Raw genomic sequence first — 14,704 nt, 5'->3', positions numbered from 1 at the left:
AAAGCGCCATTCACACTGATCTGCTCACCCAGAAATAGCCACGGCCAATATTTACAGACAAGCAGGGATTAGGAGACGCCGTAATACAACAAAAAGCTCTAAAAAGTGATGAGACAAAAGCAAAAGTCTCCTCAGCGGGGAGCGGCAACGAACGTGGAGCCAAAATCTGTCAATAAAGGCAAAAACGGGATTTAGGAAGCAAAACTTATAGGAGGCGACTGCGGGGACTCGACCTCATCTCATGGATTCTACCAGCAGGAAATAAACATCCGAAACATCAAAGACTCTCCATATACAGCAGGAAGCAAAGTACAATCACCTATATATATACAGCCTGTATATACATTACACCGCCCTATAGACAGCTATATGGCCTCTATCTGTACATACATTATACTGACCTATAGATAGATATATGGCCTCTATCTGTACATACATTATACTGACATTGAGATACATATATGGCCTCTATCTGTACATACATTACACCGCCCTATAGATAGATATATGGCCGCTAGCTGTATATACATTACACCGACCTATAGATATATGGCCTCTATCTGTACGTACATTATACCGCCCTATAGATAGATATATGGCCTCTATCTGTACATACATTACACCGTCCTATAGATATATGGCCTCTATCTGTACATACATTACACCGTCCTATAGATAGATATATGGCCTCTATCTGTACATACATTACACCGCCCTATAGATATATGGCCTCTATCTGTACATACATTACACCGTCCTATAGATAGATATATGGCCTCTATCTGTACATACATTATATCGCCCTATAGATATATGGCCTCTATCTGTACATACATTATACCGCCCTATAGATAGATATATGGCCTCTATCTGTACATACATTAGACCGCCCTATAGATAGATATATGGCCTCTATCTGTACATACATTATACCGACCTATAGATACATATATGGCCTCTATCTGTACATACATTAGACCGCCCTATAGATAGATATATGGCCTCTATCTGTACATACATTATACCGCCCTATAGATAGATATATGGCCTCTATCTGTACATACATTACACCGTCCTATAGATATATGGCCTCTATCTGTACATACATTATACCGCCCTATAGATACATATATGGCCTCTATCTGTACATACATTAGACCGCCCTATAGATAGATATATGGCCTCTATCTGTACATACATTATACCGCCCTATAGATAGATATATGGCCTCTATCTGTACATACATTACACCGTCCTATAGATATATGGCCTCTATCTGTACATACATTACACCGCCCTATAGATAGATATATGGCCTCTATCTGTACATACATTATACCGCCCTATAGATAGATATATGGCCTCTATCTGTACATACATTATACCGTCCTATAGATATATGGCCTCTATCTGTATATACATTACACCGCCCTATAGATATATGGCCTCTATCTGTATATACATTACACCGCCCTATAGATATATGGCCTCTATCTGTACATACATTATACCGCCCTATAGATAGATATATGGCCTCTATCTGTACATACATTATACCGCCCTATAGATAGATATATGGCCTCTATCTGTACATACATTATACCGCCCTATAGATACATATATGGCCTCCATCTGTACATATATTACTCTGACCTATAGACTGGCAGTGCACACAACGCCGCATAGTGGTGGTTCCGGTGAACTGCTGCACTGCTATTATTCCTTGTATAGGAGCTGCTCCGCACACACCAGCCGACCATCAGCAAGATCCTGAAGTTCCTAGGCCAGACGGTCTGTGCGGGGTCTGTCACCTGTGGATAGGTCACCAACACGAGAATTCGATTTGGGGCTGGAAACCTATATAAAACTGTTATCACACGGCTGTCAGACCGTCATGTGAATAAGCTCTAAATGAAAGGCAAGTTTTGTGGCCGATCATAGTGATGAGAGACTGACCCTGAGCACTCCGTGGTGTCTAGGAGGCACTATGGGTACGGTGAAGGTGACGCACACTATGTAAGTATTATATCACTACTGTACGTGACCACAATAGAGTCTGCGTGTACAACAAGGGGTCCACAACGTTCAGGATTCCATCTCCTGTGACACTACAACTCCCAGCATGCTCCACTCACTCCGTTCCAAGAATAGCAGGGCGAGTAAATCCATACTGGAGTATCAAAGGTCACCAGTCCACAGCGTACAAGACAAGAGCGCACAGGCCAATGAGCGACCTGCAGAGTCCCCGGCGTACGGACAGCAGGACAAAGCCTCAGGAACCGCACGGGCAGCAACAAATTTATTGGAGGAGTAGAATGTATTATTATATCCTTTTGGTGTCATCGTTACCTTTGTGACATTTACAGGGGTTACCCATTTTCCAATATTGCTGATCTGTGAGGGCCCGACACCTGGGAACCCTAAAGACCTGCTTATGGGGGAAAGCTCAGCTCCTGGTAAGGTTTAGATCCGGAAAGCCGCGCTGCTGACTTGTTATAGGACTTTTAGTGGCAGGTTTTGGTACTGCAGCGCGGCCTCACTGACGTCTATGGGGTCACAGCAAATTACCTAAAGCCGCTGCTACAGCAAAGGAGTAACTGAGGGCAAGTAAACATTACCGGGAGCCGAGCGGCCCCAAATATCAGATCTGCGAGGCTCTCAGGCCATCAATATTAGAAACTGGACAACCCCCTTAAGGCAGAGGCCACATCATGGCTTTTTTGGTTGCAAGTTTTGCTGCAGTTTTGTGAGCCAAAGAAAGGAGAGGATTTAGTAAATGGGAAAGGTACAAATGTCCTTCCTTAATATTTCCAATTCCTCTGTTGACTTTGGTTCAAAAATCCGCAAAATCTGTAACGCAAAAAAATGCAGATTTTCGGCAATATAGGGCCTCAGCACAATTGTCCTGCAGGGAGTACGCCACCTAAACAGTATGCAGGAAAAGGATAAGAAACTATAGTCATAGGAGAGTACTCTGCAGCAGCTCTGGTGACTATAAAGGGGTCCTCTGCCCCTTGGCATCCACATATCCAAGCAGATATTATACTGGTGCAGGTCATACATATAAATATGGGGTGAGAATTCGTCCCCTAGCGGCCGGGGGTCAGTACACTCACACGGGTAGGTAATAATCCGCCTCCACCCTCACATTATAGTCACCATTTTTCTCGTTCTTCTCACCAGTGTAGAGACGCGCGATGTTCCTGCGGCGCTTCGCTTCATCATCGCACATTAACAACCGCTGCAAGTTCTTACAGAAGAGAAGTAAAAAGCAGCGACCATAATGAGGCGAGCGCAGACTCCTACCACAGTCATATCCATTATTCATAAAGTGATGGAAAGCAAGAAGAAAGCCTCAGTGTTTACAGGGGAGGATTATACAGCAGGCTCTACGAGCAGCCAATAAGTTACTGGAAGTGCTGAGCGATCCCTGCCCCCATACAAGCAGCCACTGAGATCTCACTAGGGGGTTAGTGGCCCTTTAAGGAGGTTATCATTCCAGCCAAACTGTCCAAGGGAATACAGCAGGGATTGGCGAACAGAGGTCATCTGACACACACCTAAGGCCCAATTCACATCTGCGTTCGGGTCCTTCTGCGAGCAGCACTTTTCTCTCCGCATTTTTCATGCAGGAACCCCATGGACCCCATTATAGTCTACAAGGTCTGCCAAGGTCCTGGCAGATTAGCGTTTTGTTCAGGGGGTCCCCAAGTGGGACAGATGCGAACCGGGCCTTACAGACCACTGTTTATATTGTTTGTGTAATGCTTCAGTTCACCTAGGGTGGCGCTGCAGGGGAATCCAAACCCTACTGACTGCCAGGAACTCCTGTAGATTACAGATGATCGCTGGGGGTCGAAGCCGCTGGAAAACCTATGATCAGCTTATAGTCAGGTGAGGTGTCCCAATGATAAAAAAAAAATGACCACGGGGCATGGCAGCCATGGAGACTAGCTGCAATGAGGCCTCCCGTACACTGCACACAGACAGTAGAGGAGAATCTGCCCCAGAGCTCTCTCACTCATTATAGAGAAGTACTGATGTGAAAAAGCACTCGGGGTAAGATAGTAACTTCCCAAGTAGCTGCAAAGCTCTCAGTCTGTGCCTATGGCTCTTCTCTCTCACTCGCCTTCGATGTAAACATACAGAATCTCAACAAGACGGATCAAGGCGATGTCAGAGCAAAGTGATTCTCACACGGCCATGTCTAGGCTGGGAAAAATAGTCTAACAACAGCTGAACGGTGCGGCCAAGGTTGATCTAGTTATTACAGCCGATACACAGATTACAGCATGAAACCAGTCAGGGGGGCGGAGCCTATGATAAGGCATTCCATCGCTCTGATAAGACATTACAAAGTTCCTTATAATCACCCGCACTACTGATCTATGCAAATTTTTGTTGAAATGTTAGTGACTATTGAAAGGGATTTTCCTAGGAATATTTTTCCTTAAAAAAAAAAAAAAAAAAATTGAAAAATTTAAATGAAAACATTGTTACAAATAGAAATAAACACTTCGCAATGTTATAGATTTTCTCTCATCTTCTTTGTGGTTTCCAGGATTTCCTTATTGTGGTCGGGTTCTCGCAGGCCGGATACTGCAAGTATAAGGAGAAGACCCGGTCACAAAGGACAGAATTCGGCCAAGTCCCAGCCCATACAAAGACCCCGCCCTCACGGTCACATCCAATGGCAAGATTTATAGTTGCAAAAAAATGCCGACTTGGCTACAAACTGATAAGACTTTGCTTTTGTGGAAAATCCCTTTAAGAGTTTCCCACCTGCAGCACAAAAACATCCCAAAATCGGGCCGAGGCTCAGAAAACCCCTTTATGGTCATGTAGTAACAAAAAGTTTTGTCCAATCTGCCCTGAGGGCGACCTGTGTACATTTAGGCAACTATTCCTCCTGACTCTCTCCATGTACATGCATGCTAGGCACTGCTGAGTGGGTTGTGTTTGGAATGGGGGGAGGGGAATAACCACTGGCTGATACCTGGAGATAAACTTATTCAAGGTCTGCTGTCAGCAATCTTAAAGGAAATGTCTGAGATCAGATAAAATTGGGTTAGAAGCAGATAAGGGTGTAAAATATGAGGAGGGGGGGGGGTTACAACTGCACATAACCCCACTGACTCAAGCAGCAGACTTCATTTATTTAATTGGAGGTGCCAGAGATAGCGCCAAGCCCCATACTGTATCTCTGGCACTCCCAATGGTTCTCAGCGGTTGGACCAGCACCAAACAGCAAGTTCTCCCCTATCCTATGAGCTGCAGTGATGACATCATGTAACAACACAACCGGCTAGGGCCGGGGATTGGCTGCAGCAATGATGTCACGTGTTATTAAAGTGACATCACTGCGGCCCATTATACAGACAGTCTGGGATCATTGGAGCGGCAGACGGGTGACCACAGGCATCTGCTTTAAAGGGAACCAATCTCCAAGTTTGAGCCCCCAAAACCCGCACTCTCCATCCTTTGATTAGGCAACTCCAAATGTATAATGACACTCAGAGGTCTCACCTCCTGGGGTTCCCCAATCCTAAAAACCCTGCATCAGCTTGATGACTGGTTCCACACACAGCAGAGGACACAGAGTGGCGGACACCATCATTATCAGACATAGTCGCCCTCCAGGGGGCTGAGCACAGGACAGAGGACACTATCATTATCAGACAGTCGCCCTCCAGGGGGCTGAGCACAGGCCTGCCGTCTGCAGATCATCACCTCTGATACCATCTATGCTGGGGGAGACGAGCTGCAGGCTTCCTATTACTGGAGACTTCCATCATGTGACCCGATTTGCAGATCCTCATACACAAGAACTAAGAGGAAACAAACAGGACGAGTTATGCAAATAAAGATGGGGGGGGGGGGGCATCCTGAATGTACAGTATCAGTATCAGCAAGCACCCAGCCAGCAGGGCAGCGGGGGTCGGGTAGGGCAGCAGGGGTCCTTTGTGATCCCTATGAATGGAGCGGCAGGTCAGTCAGGTCTGGGCACTTGTAGGGTCGGCTTCTCTTCCGCAGTCCTATAGAGCTGAATGGAGCAACAATCAGACGTCCCCCCCCAATCACACAGCACCCAGACCCCCCCCAATCACACAGCGCTCAGACCCCCACTAATTAGGCAGCTTTACCCCTACACTAACTTGCCATTAGTGGAATACCCCTTTAAAGGAGTTTTTTAGGCTCCTCAATTGATGACCTATCCTTAGCTGGTCCATTGAAGCTCCGACCCCCGGGACCCCCAGTTATATGACTGCAGTGCAGAGGGGAGAGCTGCGGCCCCGTCACTGCTGACAGACATTGTATAGTGGCTGCACTTCATATCGCCGCTCAGCCCCATACACTCGAATAGGACTGAGCTGGGAAGCAGCCACGTGATGTTACACAGCCTGAAAAGTGGAAGTGACCACCAGGAACACCCCGGCTTGAGAGCCAATTACTGGGGGGGCCTGGGTGTGAGACCCCTCTAATCTCCCACTAAGGACATGGTCTGATAAAGAAGGGTGTAACCCTTTCATTGCTGCATTGTGGAGATCTCTACAGCTGTGCACTGTACAAGGCCTCCAGTCACTGCAATAATATCCAACAGCAGAATCTCACCAAATAGCTCAGAGCTGAAGGTTTGTTACAATTGCATCACATCCAGGCAATGAGGTGAACACAACCTGATCCATAACCTGAGCTGGCACATTGTAACAACCCATCAGAATAGGCCTGTGCTGTGCTGCCAGTGTGCGGAGCTTACAGGATCATAGACTGGACACAACCCATCAGGATAGGGCAGTGCTGTGCTGCCAGTGTGCAGAGCTTACCAGGATCATAGACTGGAGACAACTGTAACAACCCATTAGGATAGGCCAGTGCTGTGCTGCCAGTGTGCAGAGCTTACTAGGATCATAGACTGGACACAACCCTTTAGGATAGGCCAGTGCTGTGCTGCCAGTGTGCGGAGCTTACTAGGATCATAGACTGGACACAACCCATCAGGATAGGCCAGTGCTGTGCTGCCAGTGTGCGGAGCTTACTAGGATCATAGACTGGACACAACCCATCAGGATAGGCCAGTGCTGTGCTGCCAGTGTGCGGAGCTTACTAGGATCATAGACTGGACACAACCCATTAGGATAGGCCAGTGCTGTGCTGCCAGTGTGCGGAGCTTACAGGATCATAGACTGGACACAACCCATCAGGATAGGCCAGTGCTGTGCTGCCAGTGTGCAGAGCTTACCAGGATCATAGACTGGAGACAACTGTAACAACCCATTAGGATAGGCCAGTGCTGTGCTGCCAGTGTGCAGAGCTTACTAGGATCATAGACTGGACACAACCCATTAGGATAGGCCAGTGCTGTGCTGCCAGTGTGCGGAGCTTACTAGGATCATAGACTGGACACAACCCATTAGGATAGGCCAGTGCTGTGCTGCCAGTGTGCGGAGCTTACTAGGATCATAGACTGGACACAACCCATCAGGATAGGCCAGTGCTGTGCTGCCAGTGTGCGGAGCTTACTAGGATCATAGACTGGAGACAACTGTAACAACCCATCAGGATAGGCCAGTGCTGTGCTGCCAGTGTGCGGAGCTTACTAGGATCATAGACTGGAGACAACTGTAACAACCCCTCAGGATAGGCCTGTGCTGTGCTGTGCTGTGCTGCCAGTGTGCGGGGCTTACTAGGATCATACACTGGACACAACCCATTAGGATAGGCCAGTGCTGTGCTGCCAGTGTGCGGAGCTTACCAGGATCATAGACTGGACACAACTATAACAACCCATCAGGATAGGCCAGTGCTGTGCTGCCAGTGTGCAGAGCTTACCAGGATCATAGACTGGAGACAACTGTAACAACCCATTAGGATAGGCCAGTGCTGTGCTGCCAGTGTGCAGAGCTTACCAGGATCATAGACTGGACACAACCCATTAGGATAGGCCAGTGCTGTGCTGCCAGTGTGCAGAGCTTACTAGGATCATAGACTGGACACAACCCATTAGGATAGGCCAGTGCTGTGCTGCCAGTGTGCGGAGCTTACTAGGATCATAGACTGGAGACAACTGTAACAACCCATCAGGATAGGCCAGTGCTGTGCTGCCAGTGTGCAGAGCTTACCAGGATCATAGACTGGACACAACCCATCAGGATAGGCCAGTGCTGTGCTGCCAGTGTGCAGAGCTTACTAGGATCATAGACTGGACACAACCCATTAGGATAGGCCAGTGCTGTGCTGCCAGTGTGCGGAGCTTACTAGGATCATAGACTGGACACAACCCATTAGGATAGGCCAGTGCTGTGCTGCCAGTGTGCGGAGCTTACTAGGATCATAGACTGGACACAACCCATCAGGATAGGCCAGTGCTGTGCTGCCAGTGTGCGGAGCTTACTAGGATCATAGACTGGACACAACCAATGAGGATAGGCCAGTGCTGTGCTGCCAGTGTGCGGAGCTTACCAGGATCATAGACTGGACACAACTATAACAACCCATCAGGATAGGCCAGTGTTGTGCTGCCAGTGTGCGGAGCTTACCAGGATCATAGATCGGACACAACTGTAACAACCCCTCAGGATAGGCCTGTGCTGTGCTGCCAGTGTGCGGAGCTTACTAGGATCATAGACTGGACACAACTGTAACAACCCATCAGTGCAGGCCTGTGCTGTGCTGCCAGTGTGCGGAGCTTACCGGGATCATAGACTGGACACAACTGTAACAACCCATCAGGATAGGCCAGTGCTGTGCTGCCAGTGTGCGGAGCTTACCGGGATCATAGACTGGACACAACTGTAACAACCCATCAGGATAGGCCAGTGCTGTGCTGCCAGTGTGCGGAGCTTACCAGGATCATAGACTGGAGACAACTGTAACAACCCCTCAGGATAGGCCTGTGCTGTGCTGCCAGTGTGCGGGGCTTACTAGGATCATACACTGGACACAACCCATTAGGATAGGCCAGTGCTGTGCTGCCAGTGTGCGGAGCTTACCAGGATCATAGACTGGACACAACTATAACAACCCATCAGGATAGGCCAGTGCTGTGCTGCCAGTGTGCGGAGCTTACCGGGATCATAGACTGGACACAACTATAACAACCCATCAGGATAGGCCAGAGCTGTGCTGCCAGTGTGCAGAGCTTACTAGGATCATAGATCGGACACAACTGTAACAACCCATCAGGATAGGCCTGTGCTGTGCTGCCAGTGTGCTGAGCTTACTAGGATCATAAACTGGACACAACCCATTAGGATAGGCCAGTGCTGTGCTGCCAGTGTGCGGAGCTTACCAGGATCATAGACTGGACACAACCCATCAGGATAGGCCAGTGCTGTGCTGCCAGTGTGCGGAGCTTACCAGGATCATAGACTGGACACAACCCATCAGGATAGGCCAGTACTGTGCTGCCAGTGTGCGGAGCTTACCAGGATCATAGACTGGACACAACCCATTAGGATAGGCCAGTGCTGTGCTGCCAGTGTGCGGAGCTTACCAGGATCATAGACTGGACACAACCCATTAGGATAGGCCAGTGCTGTGCTGCCAGTGTGCGGAGCTTACCGGGATCATAGACTGGACACAACTATAACAACCCATCAGGATAGGCCAGTGCTGTGCTGCCAGTGTGCGGAGCTTACTAGGATCATAGACTGGACACAACCCATCAGCACAGGCCTGTGCTGTGCTGCCAGTGTGCGGAGCTTACCGGGATCATAGACTGGAGACAACTGTAACAACCCATTAGGATAGGCCAGTGCTGTGCTGCCAGTGTGCGGAGCTTACTAGGATCATAGACTGGACACAACTATAACAACCCATCAGGATAGGCCAGTGCTGTGCTGCCAGTGTGCGGAGCTTACCGGGATCATAGACTGGACACAACTATAACAACCCATCAGGATAGGCCAGAGCTGTGCTGCCAGTGTGCAGAGCTTACTAGGATCATAGATCGGACACAACTGTAACAACCCATCAGGATAGGCCTGTGCTGTGCTGCCAGTGTGCGGAGCTTACTAGGATCATAAACTGGACACAACCCATTAGGATAGGCCAGTGCTGTGCTGCCAGTGTGCGGAGCTTACCAGGATCATAGACTGGACACAACCCATCAGGATAGGCCAGTGCTGTGCTGCCAGTGTGCGGAGCTTACCAGGATCATAGACTGGACACAACCCATCAGGATAGGCCAGTGCTGTGCTGCCAGTGTGCGGAGCTTACCAGGATCATAGACTGGACACAACCCATTAGGATAGGCCAGTGCTGTGCTGCCAGTGTGCGGAGCTTACCAGGATCATAGACTGGAGACAACTGTAACAACCCATTAGGATAGGCCAGTGCTGTGCTGCCAGTGTGCGGAGCTTACTAGGATCATAGACTGGACACAACCCATTAGGATAGGCCAGTGCTGTGCTGCCAGTGTGCGGAGCTTACCGGGATCATAGACTGGAGACAACTGTAACAACCCATTAGGATAGGCCAGTGCTGTGCTGCCAGTGTGCGGAGCTTACCAGGATCATAGACTGGACACAACCCCTCAGGATAGGCCTGTGCTGTGCTGTGCTGCCAGTGTGCGGAGCTTACCAGGATCATAGACTGGACACAACCCATTAGGATAGGCCAGTGCTGTGCTGCCAGTGTGCGGAGCTTACCGGGATCATAGACTGGACACAACTATAACAACCCATCAGGATAGGCCAGTGCTGTGCTGCCAGTGTGCGGAGCTTACTAGGATCATAGACTGGACACAACTGTAGCAAACCCTCAGCTGTGAAGTGTTTGCACAATTATAATACAAAATCTAATAGAAAGTTGCAGCACTTTCTATTACACGGTAATGGCGCCTTCTTTATTTCAGTCCGGGCGCCCCCCAAGGGTGTGACGTAATATGTTATAACACGAATCTGGTGAAAATTGGGTCATGTGACTAGTTTGTGCCATCTGGAGCCATTAACACGGGCAATCTGGATGGACCCAGCAGTGCCCCTCATATCACAGCCAGTGCACATGGGGCCACAATGCTACCAGCCCCCGGGGGCCACAAATACTGCACAACAGACGGGATGTAAAGGGTAACACTACAGAGCTGTGAAACCGGTTCAGCCCTTTCCCGACTAGGCTCCCATTCACATTACTGATACCGGAGACAGCAGCCCTCACAAAGGTGGCCATGTTACCAGAGCCCCCGGTGCCAGCACAGCCTCCGCAATAAGAAGGACCACCACCCCCATCAGGCAGCGGCCACAGGGGAGCCTGCGCCTCACTCACCCGTACACAGCAGCAGCGCCAGCAGGAGACACAGCCCGCACCGAGAGAGCGACATCCGAGCCGTAGCCATTACCTCAGGACGGCCACTTCACTGCCAATGCCTCAGTCCCGCCCTCCTCACACAGAGCAGACTCCTCATTGGCCCGGAAACCGCCCCTCAGGTTAGAATGGACAAATCCTATTGGCTCCGAGGAGTGCTCGTCAAGCGGAGACAAAGCCCCGTTTGATTGGCTGGCGGATGGGAGGCGTTGATTGGCTTGTTTCAGGCAACGTCACTCGGGCGGGGTTACAGAACACGGGGGCGGGGCGACGAGTGCTGTGATTTTACGTCTCAATGCAGATTGACGCGGCGGCTGCGGAATGTCGCGGGTTCAAACACCGGATGAGACACTGTATTTATTTTTTAATTTTTTTAAACATTTTTTCTTATTATTATCATACTAAAATGATAATGACTAATGAATAATTATAAGTATTCATTTATGATAGATTACAGGGAATACAATGTATTGCAATTTACATAGTGTGAGCAATGTACATAAAATGGGGCGCAGCTATATCGGGGTGTCAGTCACACATGGCTGCAAAACCAGAGGGGACCCTAAGGCCCCCAGAATACAATAAGACGCCATTATTATCAAACATTGGGTCCGTAAGTGTGAAAACAACACAGAAAACTCACCTGGCGGCTGCCCAAAGCAACTGACCACACTAAGGACGACTGGGCTGCACAATGGGGGCGGATTGCCTTGGGCCGGAAGTTCCCTTTAAGCCTGCGGTTCAACTACTTCATGGCTGACCCATTTTCCCTGGTTTATAGGTTGGACTTGATGGACTAATGTCTTTATCCAACCTCATCTACTATTTAACTCTGACCGTTTTGCAGGGGTTTTGCAGGGGTTGGTACGTACCCTTTTGAGATATCTTTTGGGGCCAGTTACAGGAGAAATGCGGCCTCCTCTAGGACCCAGCAGCTCCTGCAGTTCCTGCACTTGGCGGCATCATGGAGGCTCCCATAGCTGTAGACACAATACTCATTGAAGAAGGCAGGGGCTGTCGTAAACCATCCCAGTCTTCTGTCTTGGTGACTGGTAAGAGGTTGAAGGATTTGTCCAAGATAACAAAACATATCTTTTTTTTTTATTTACGTATAGAGCGCCACATTCATTATCAGGTCGTGTGTGGTATTGCATTTCAATGGCATTCACTTCAATGGAGCTGAGCTGCAATACCAGACACAACCCATGGACAGGTGTGGCGCTGTTTTTGGAATGTTTTTCTAATCTATGTTGTTGGCCTAGTCAGGCCAGGAAAATAAGGGGTTAAATTGAAGGAAGTCGGTGACTGTTATTTGAGGACAGGGATAAGTGCTGAGCAGACAGGTCACACCAGCGCTGAGGCGCAGACACTCATTTCCTCCTTTTCTGATCTTCAGGGTTTCATTGTGGACTGTGACGCGTCATCATTATTGCTCCATCCTCTGTGTAAGTGCTCGTGTCATATCCTCAGATGTCTCAGCAGAAACTTATTATTTGGGGCGGGGGTCCTCTGGTCTGGTCCTTCATCTCTTGGCTAAAGCGGTTATGAAGAGACGTCTCCGCTCTGGAGGACCCGATCTGTCCTGCATCACCCACAAGCCATTGATGTGAATGGACACTGTGTAATACTTCATCTCACCTGTGGAGGCGCTGCAGGGAATTTGAACACTCACTGCCATAGATTACAGCTGATCACTGGGGATCTTATCTTTAATCTCTGTCTTATCCAGGGACTATTGTCCAAGGCATACACCCCCTTTAAGTTTCATTATATCATTATATGTTTTACCCCTTTAAGACTCTGCCCTAATGATTTAAAGGGATGACAGGTGAAGGACGGTAAGTACAAGTTGGGGAGATAGCGGAGACAGGACCGGCCCTCTGGCAGGAGCGACTTCCTCTGGACATTAATGATAACATACAGGCGGGATTCATAGAGATCTTTTTGGCCGGAGACCAGGACTCCACCTGTCCCGGGGGGCGCAGAGGAGGAAAACAGGGAAGGAGAAGACATTTGTGAGATTCTGATTCTGTGTTCAGCTCCTTTCCAGCTGCCGGGGGACATGATGGGAAAAAAGTGTAGAAAACTGTAACCTGCTCAGTGTAAATCGGCCTGGACCAAAAATCTGTGGGCCGCCCCCTCCCTCCGCAGCCCAAACATTGGGGTCAGTGAGCACGGGCAAGAATAAGACCCGTCCGGAGTTCTGCTAATGGCCCCATATACCGGACCAAGCAAATACATGGTTGTGTATATATAATACAGGGGTGAGCGACTACAGTGCCCAGGTAAAAAGTCCCCCCAGTGCCCCTAATGCTGCAAGTCTGTGCCCCTTGGGCCTAACCCTGACATCCATCTTTCCATGCTCTGCCCTCCGTCAGCCATAAGTGGTCACTGCCCCTTTAAGAGCGGCTGTTTTTGGTGTTTTTCGCCTGCACATGTTGTGTCACTTGCAGCACTTCCCCCTCCATCCTGCAGGATGCCAGCACCAAACTTCACAAACAATCTGCTTCCTGGACACGGCGCACGGCGCACGCGGCTGACAGCGCTGCACTAACAGCTTAAAGGGGATGTCCACTAATCCTTTACAGAGCACATGTAATACTGCCATACAGGGCACAGACCTGCTGCAGATGTGTCGGGAGCTCCGGGAATCTGCGTCAGTTCCATATACAAGTCTAGTCCAGTTTATCTCAGTTCTTTACCATTTTGACCTTGCTGTCAGTGAATGGAAACATTGCCATACAGGCCTAAAACTTCTCACAGCTGAGGGTTTGTTACAACTGTAGTCCAAGGATCCTCAGTGCCAGTTTTATGGAATGGTCCTAGGCTTAAAGGGATGCTCCAGGGAGTCTCTGTACACTCACCTCCCCCGGGGTTTTTAGGCGTCAGTCTAGCTATTCCGACCAGTCCTGACCTGAGTTTCAGACTTGCCTGAGTCTACCTGATACCGGTATCTGCATTTGATGTGACCCGAGTGCTCGCCCCGGGGGGTGTGGGAGGCTTTTAAGAGTCCCGAAATCCTATCCACCATAACGCCCTGGCCCAGTCGGTCAGGAAGTAAGCAGACCAGAAAATATGGTGAATCTTCTTGGGTGAAAGTGTGATGGGACCAAAGTATGGAAGGGAGGTGAACAATCAAACAGAAGCAAATGGACCCCAGATTTATAGTACAAGTAGGGATCCAGGAGTCCCAACATTCAGTCACATTTACGAAACTTTAGTCTGCGGAAATTTTGTCTACTGCAAATGGGGCCCCATAGAAAGTGACCAGAGATCGCCTGGAGGTGAGAGAAAAAACAAGGCCGGACACAAAAGGGCAGAGCCTGGAAGGCGGAGAGGAGCGGGTGCAACATCCATTCTCAAAACGGTTATACAGCCAAACCAGGACAGGCCCAGGGCA

General features: G+C 49.2%; 1 protein-coding gene across 2 annotated transcripts in view; it reads right to left on the bottom strand.

Annotated features, from left to right (window-relative positions):
• MPZL1 (myelin protein zero like 1) overlaps positions 1–11,395 on the bottom strand; it is a 34,785-nt gene extending 23,390 nt beyond the window's left edge. For both annotated transcript variants that reach the window (XM_075263288.1, XM_075263289.1), the window contains exon 1: positions 11,266–11,395. In XM_075263288.1, the coding sequence (XP_075119389.1) occupies positions 11,266–11,335 (70 nt within the window). In that variant the 5' untranslated portion in view covers positions 11,336–11,395. The remainder of the gene's footprint in view (positions 1–11,265) is intronic.
• Positions 11,396–14,704: the final 3,309 nt, after the last annotated feature.

The sequence above is a fragment of the Leptodactylus fuscus genome, chromosome 2 (assembly GCF_031893055.1).
Source record: "Leptodactylus fuscus isolate aLepFus1 chromosome 2, aLepFus1.hap2, whole genome shotgun sequence".
Classification (NCBI taxonomy): Eukaryota; Metazoa; Chordata; class Amphibia; order Anura; family Leptodactylidae; genus Leptodactylus; species Leptodactylus fuscus.
The sequence above is the reverse complement of the archived record's forward strand: the minus strand, read 5'-3'. Positions and strand labels throughout refer to the sequence as shown.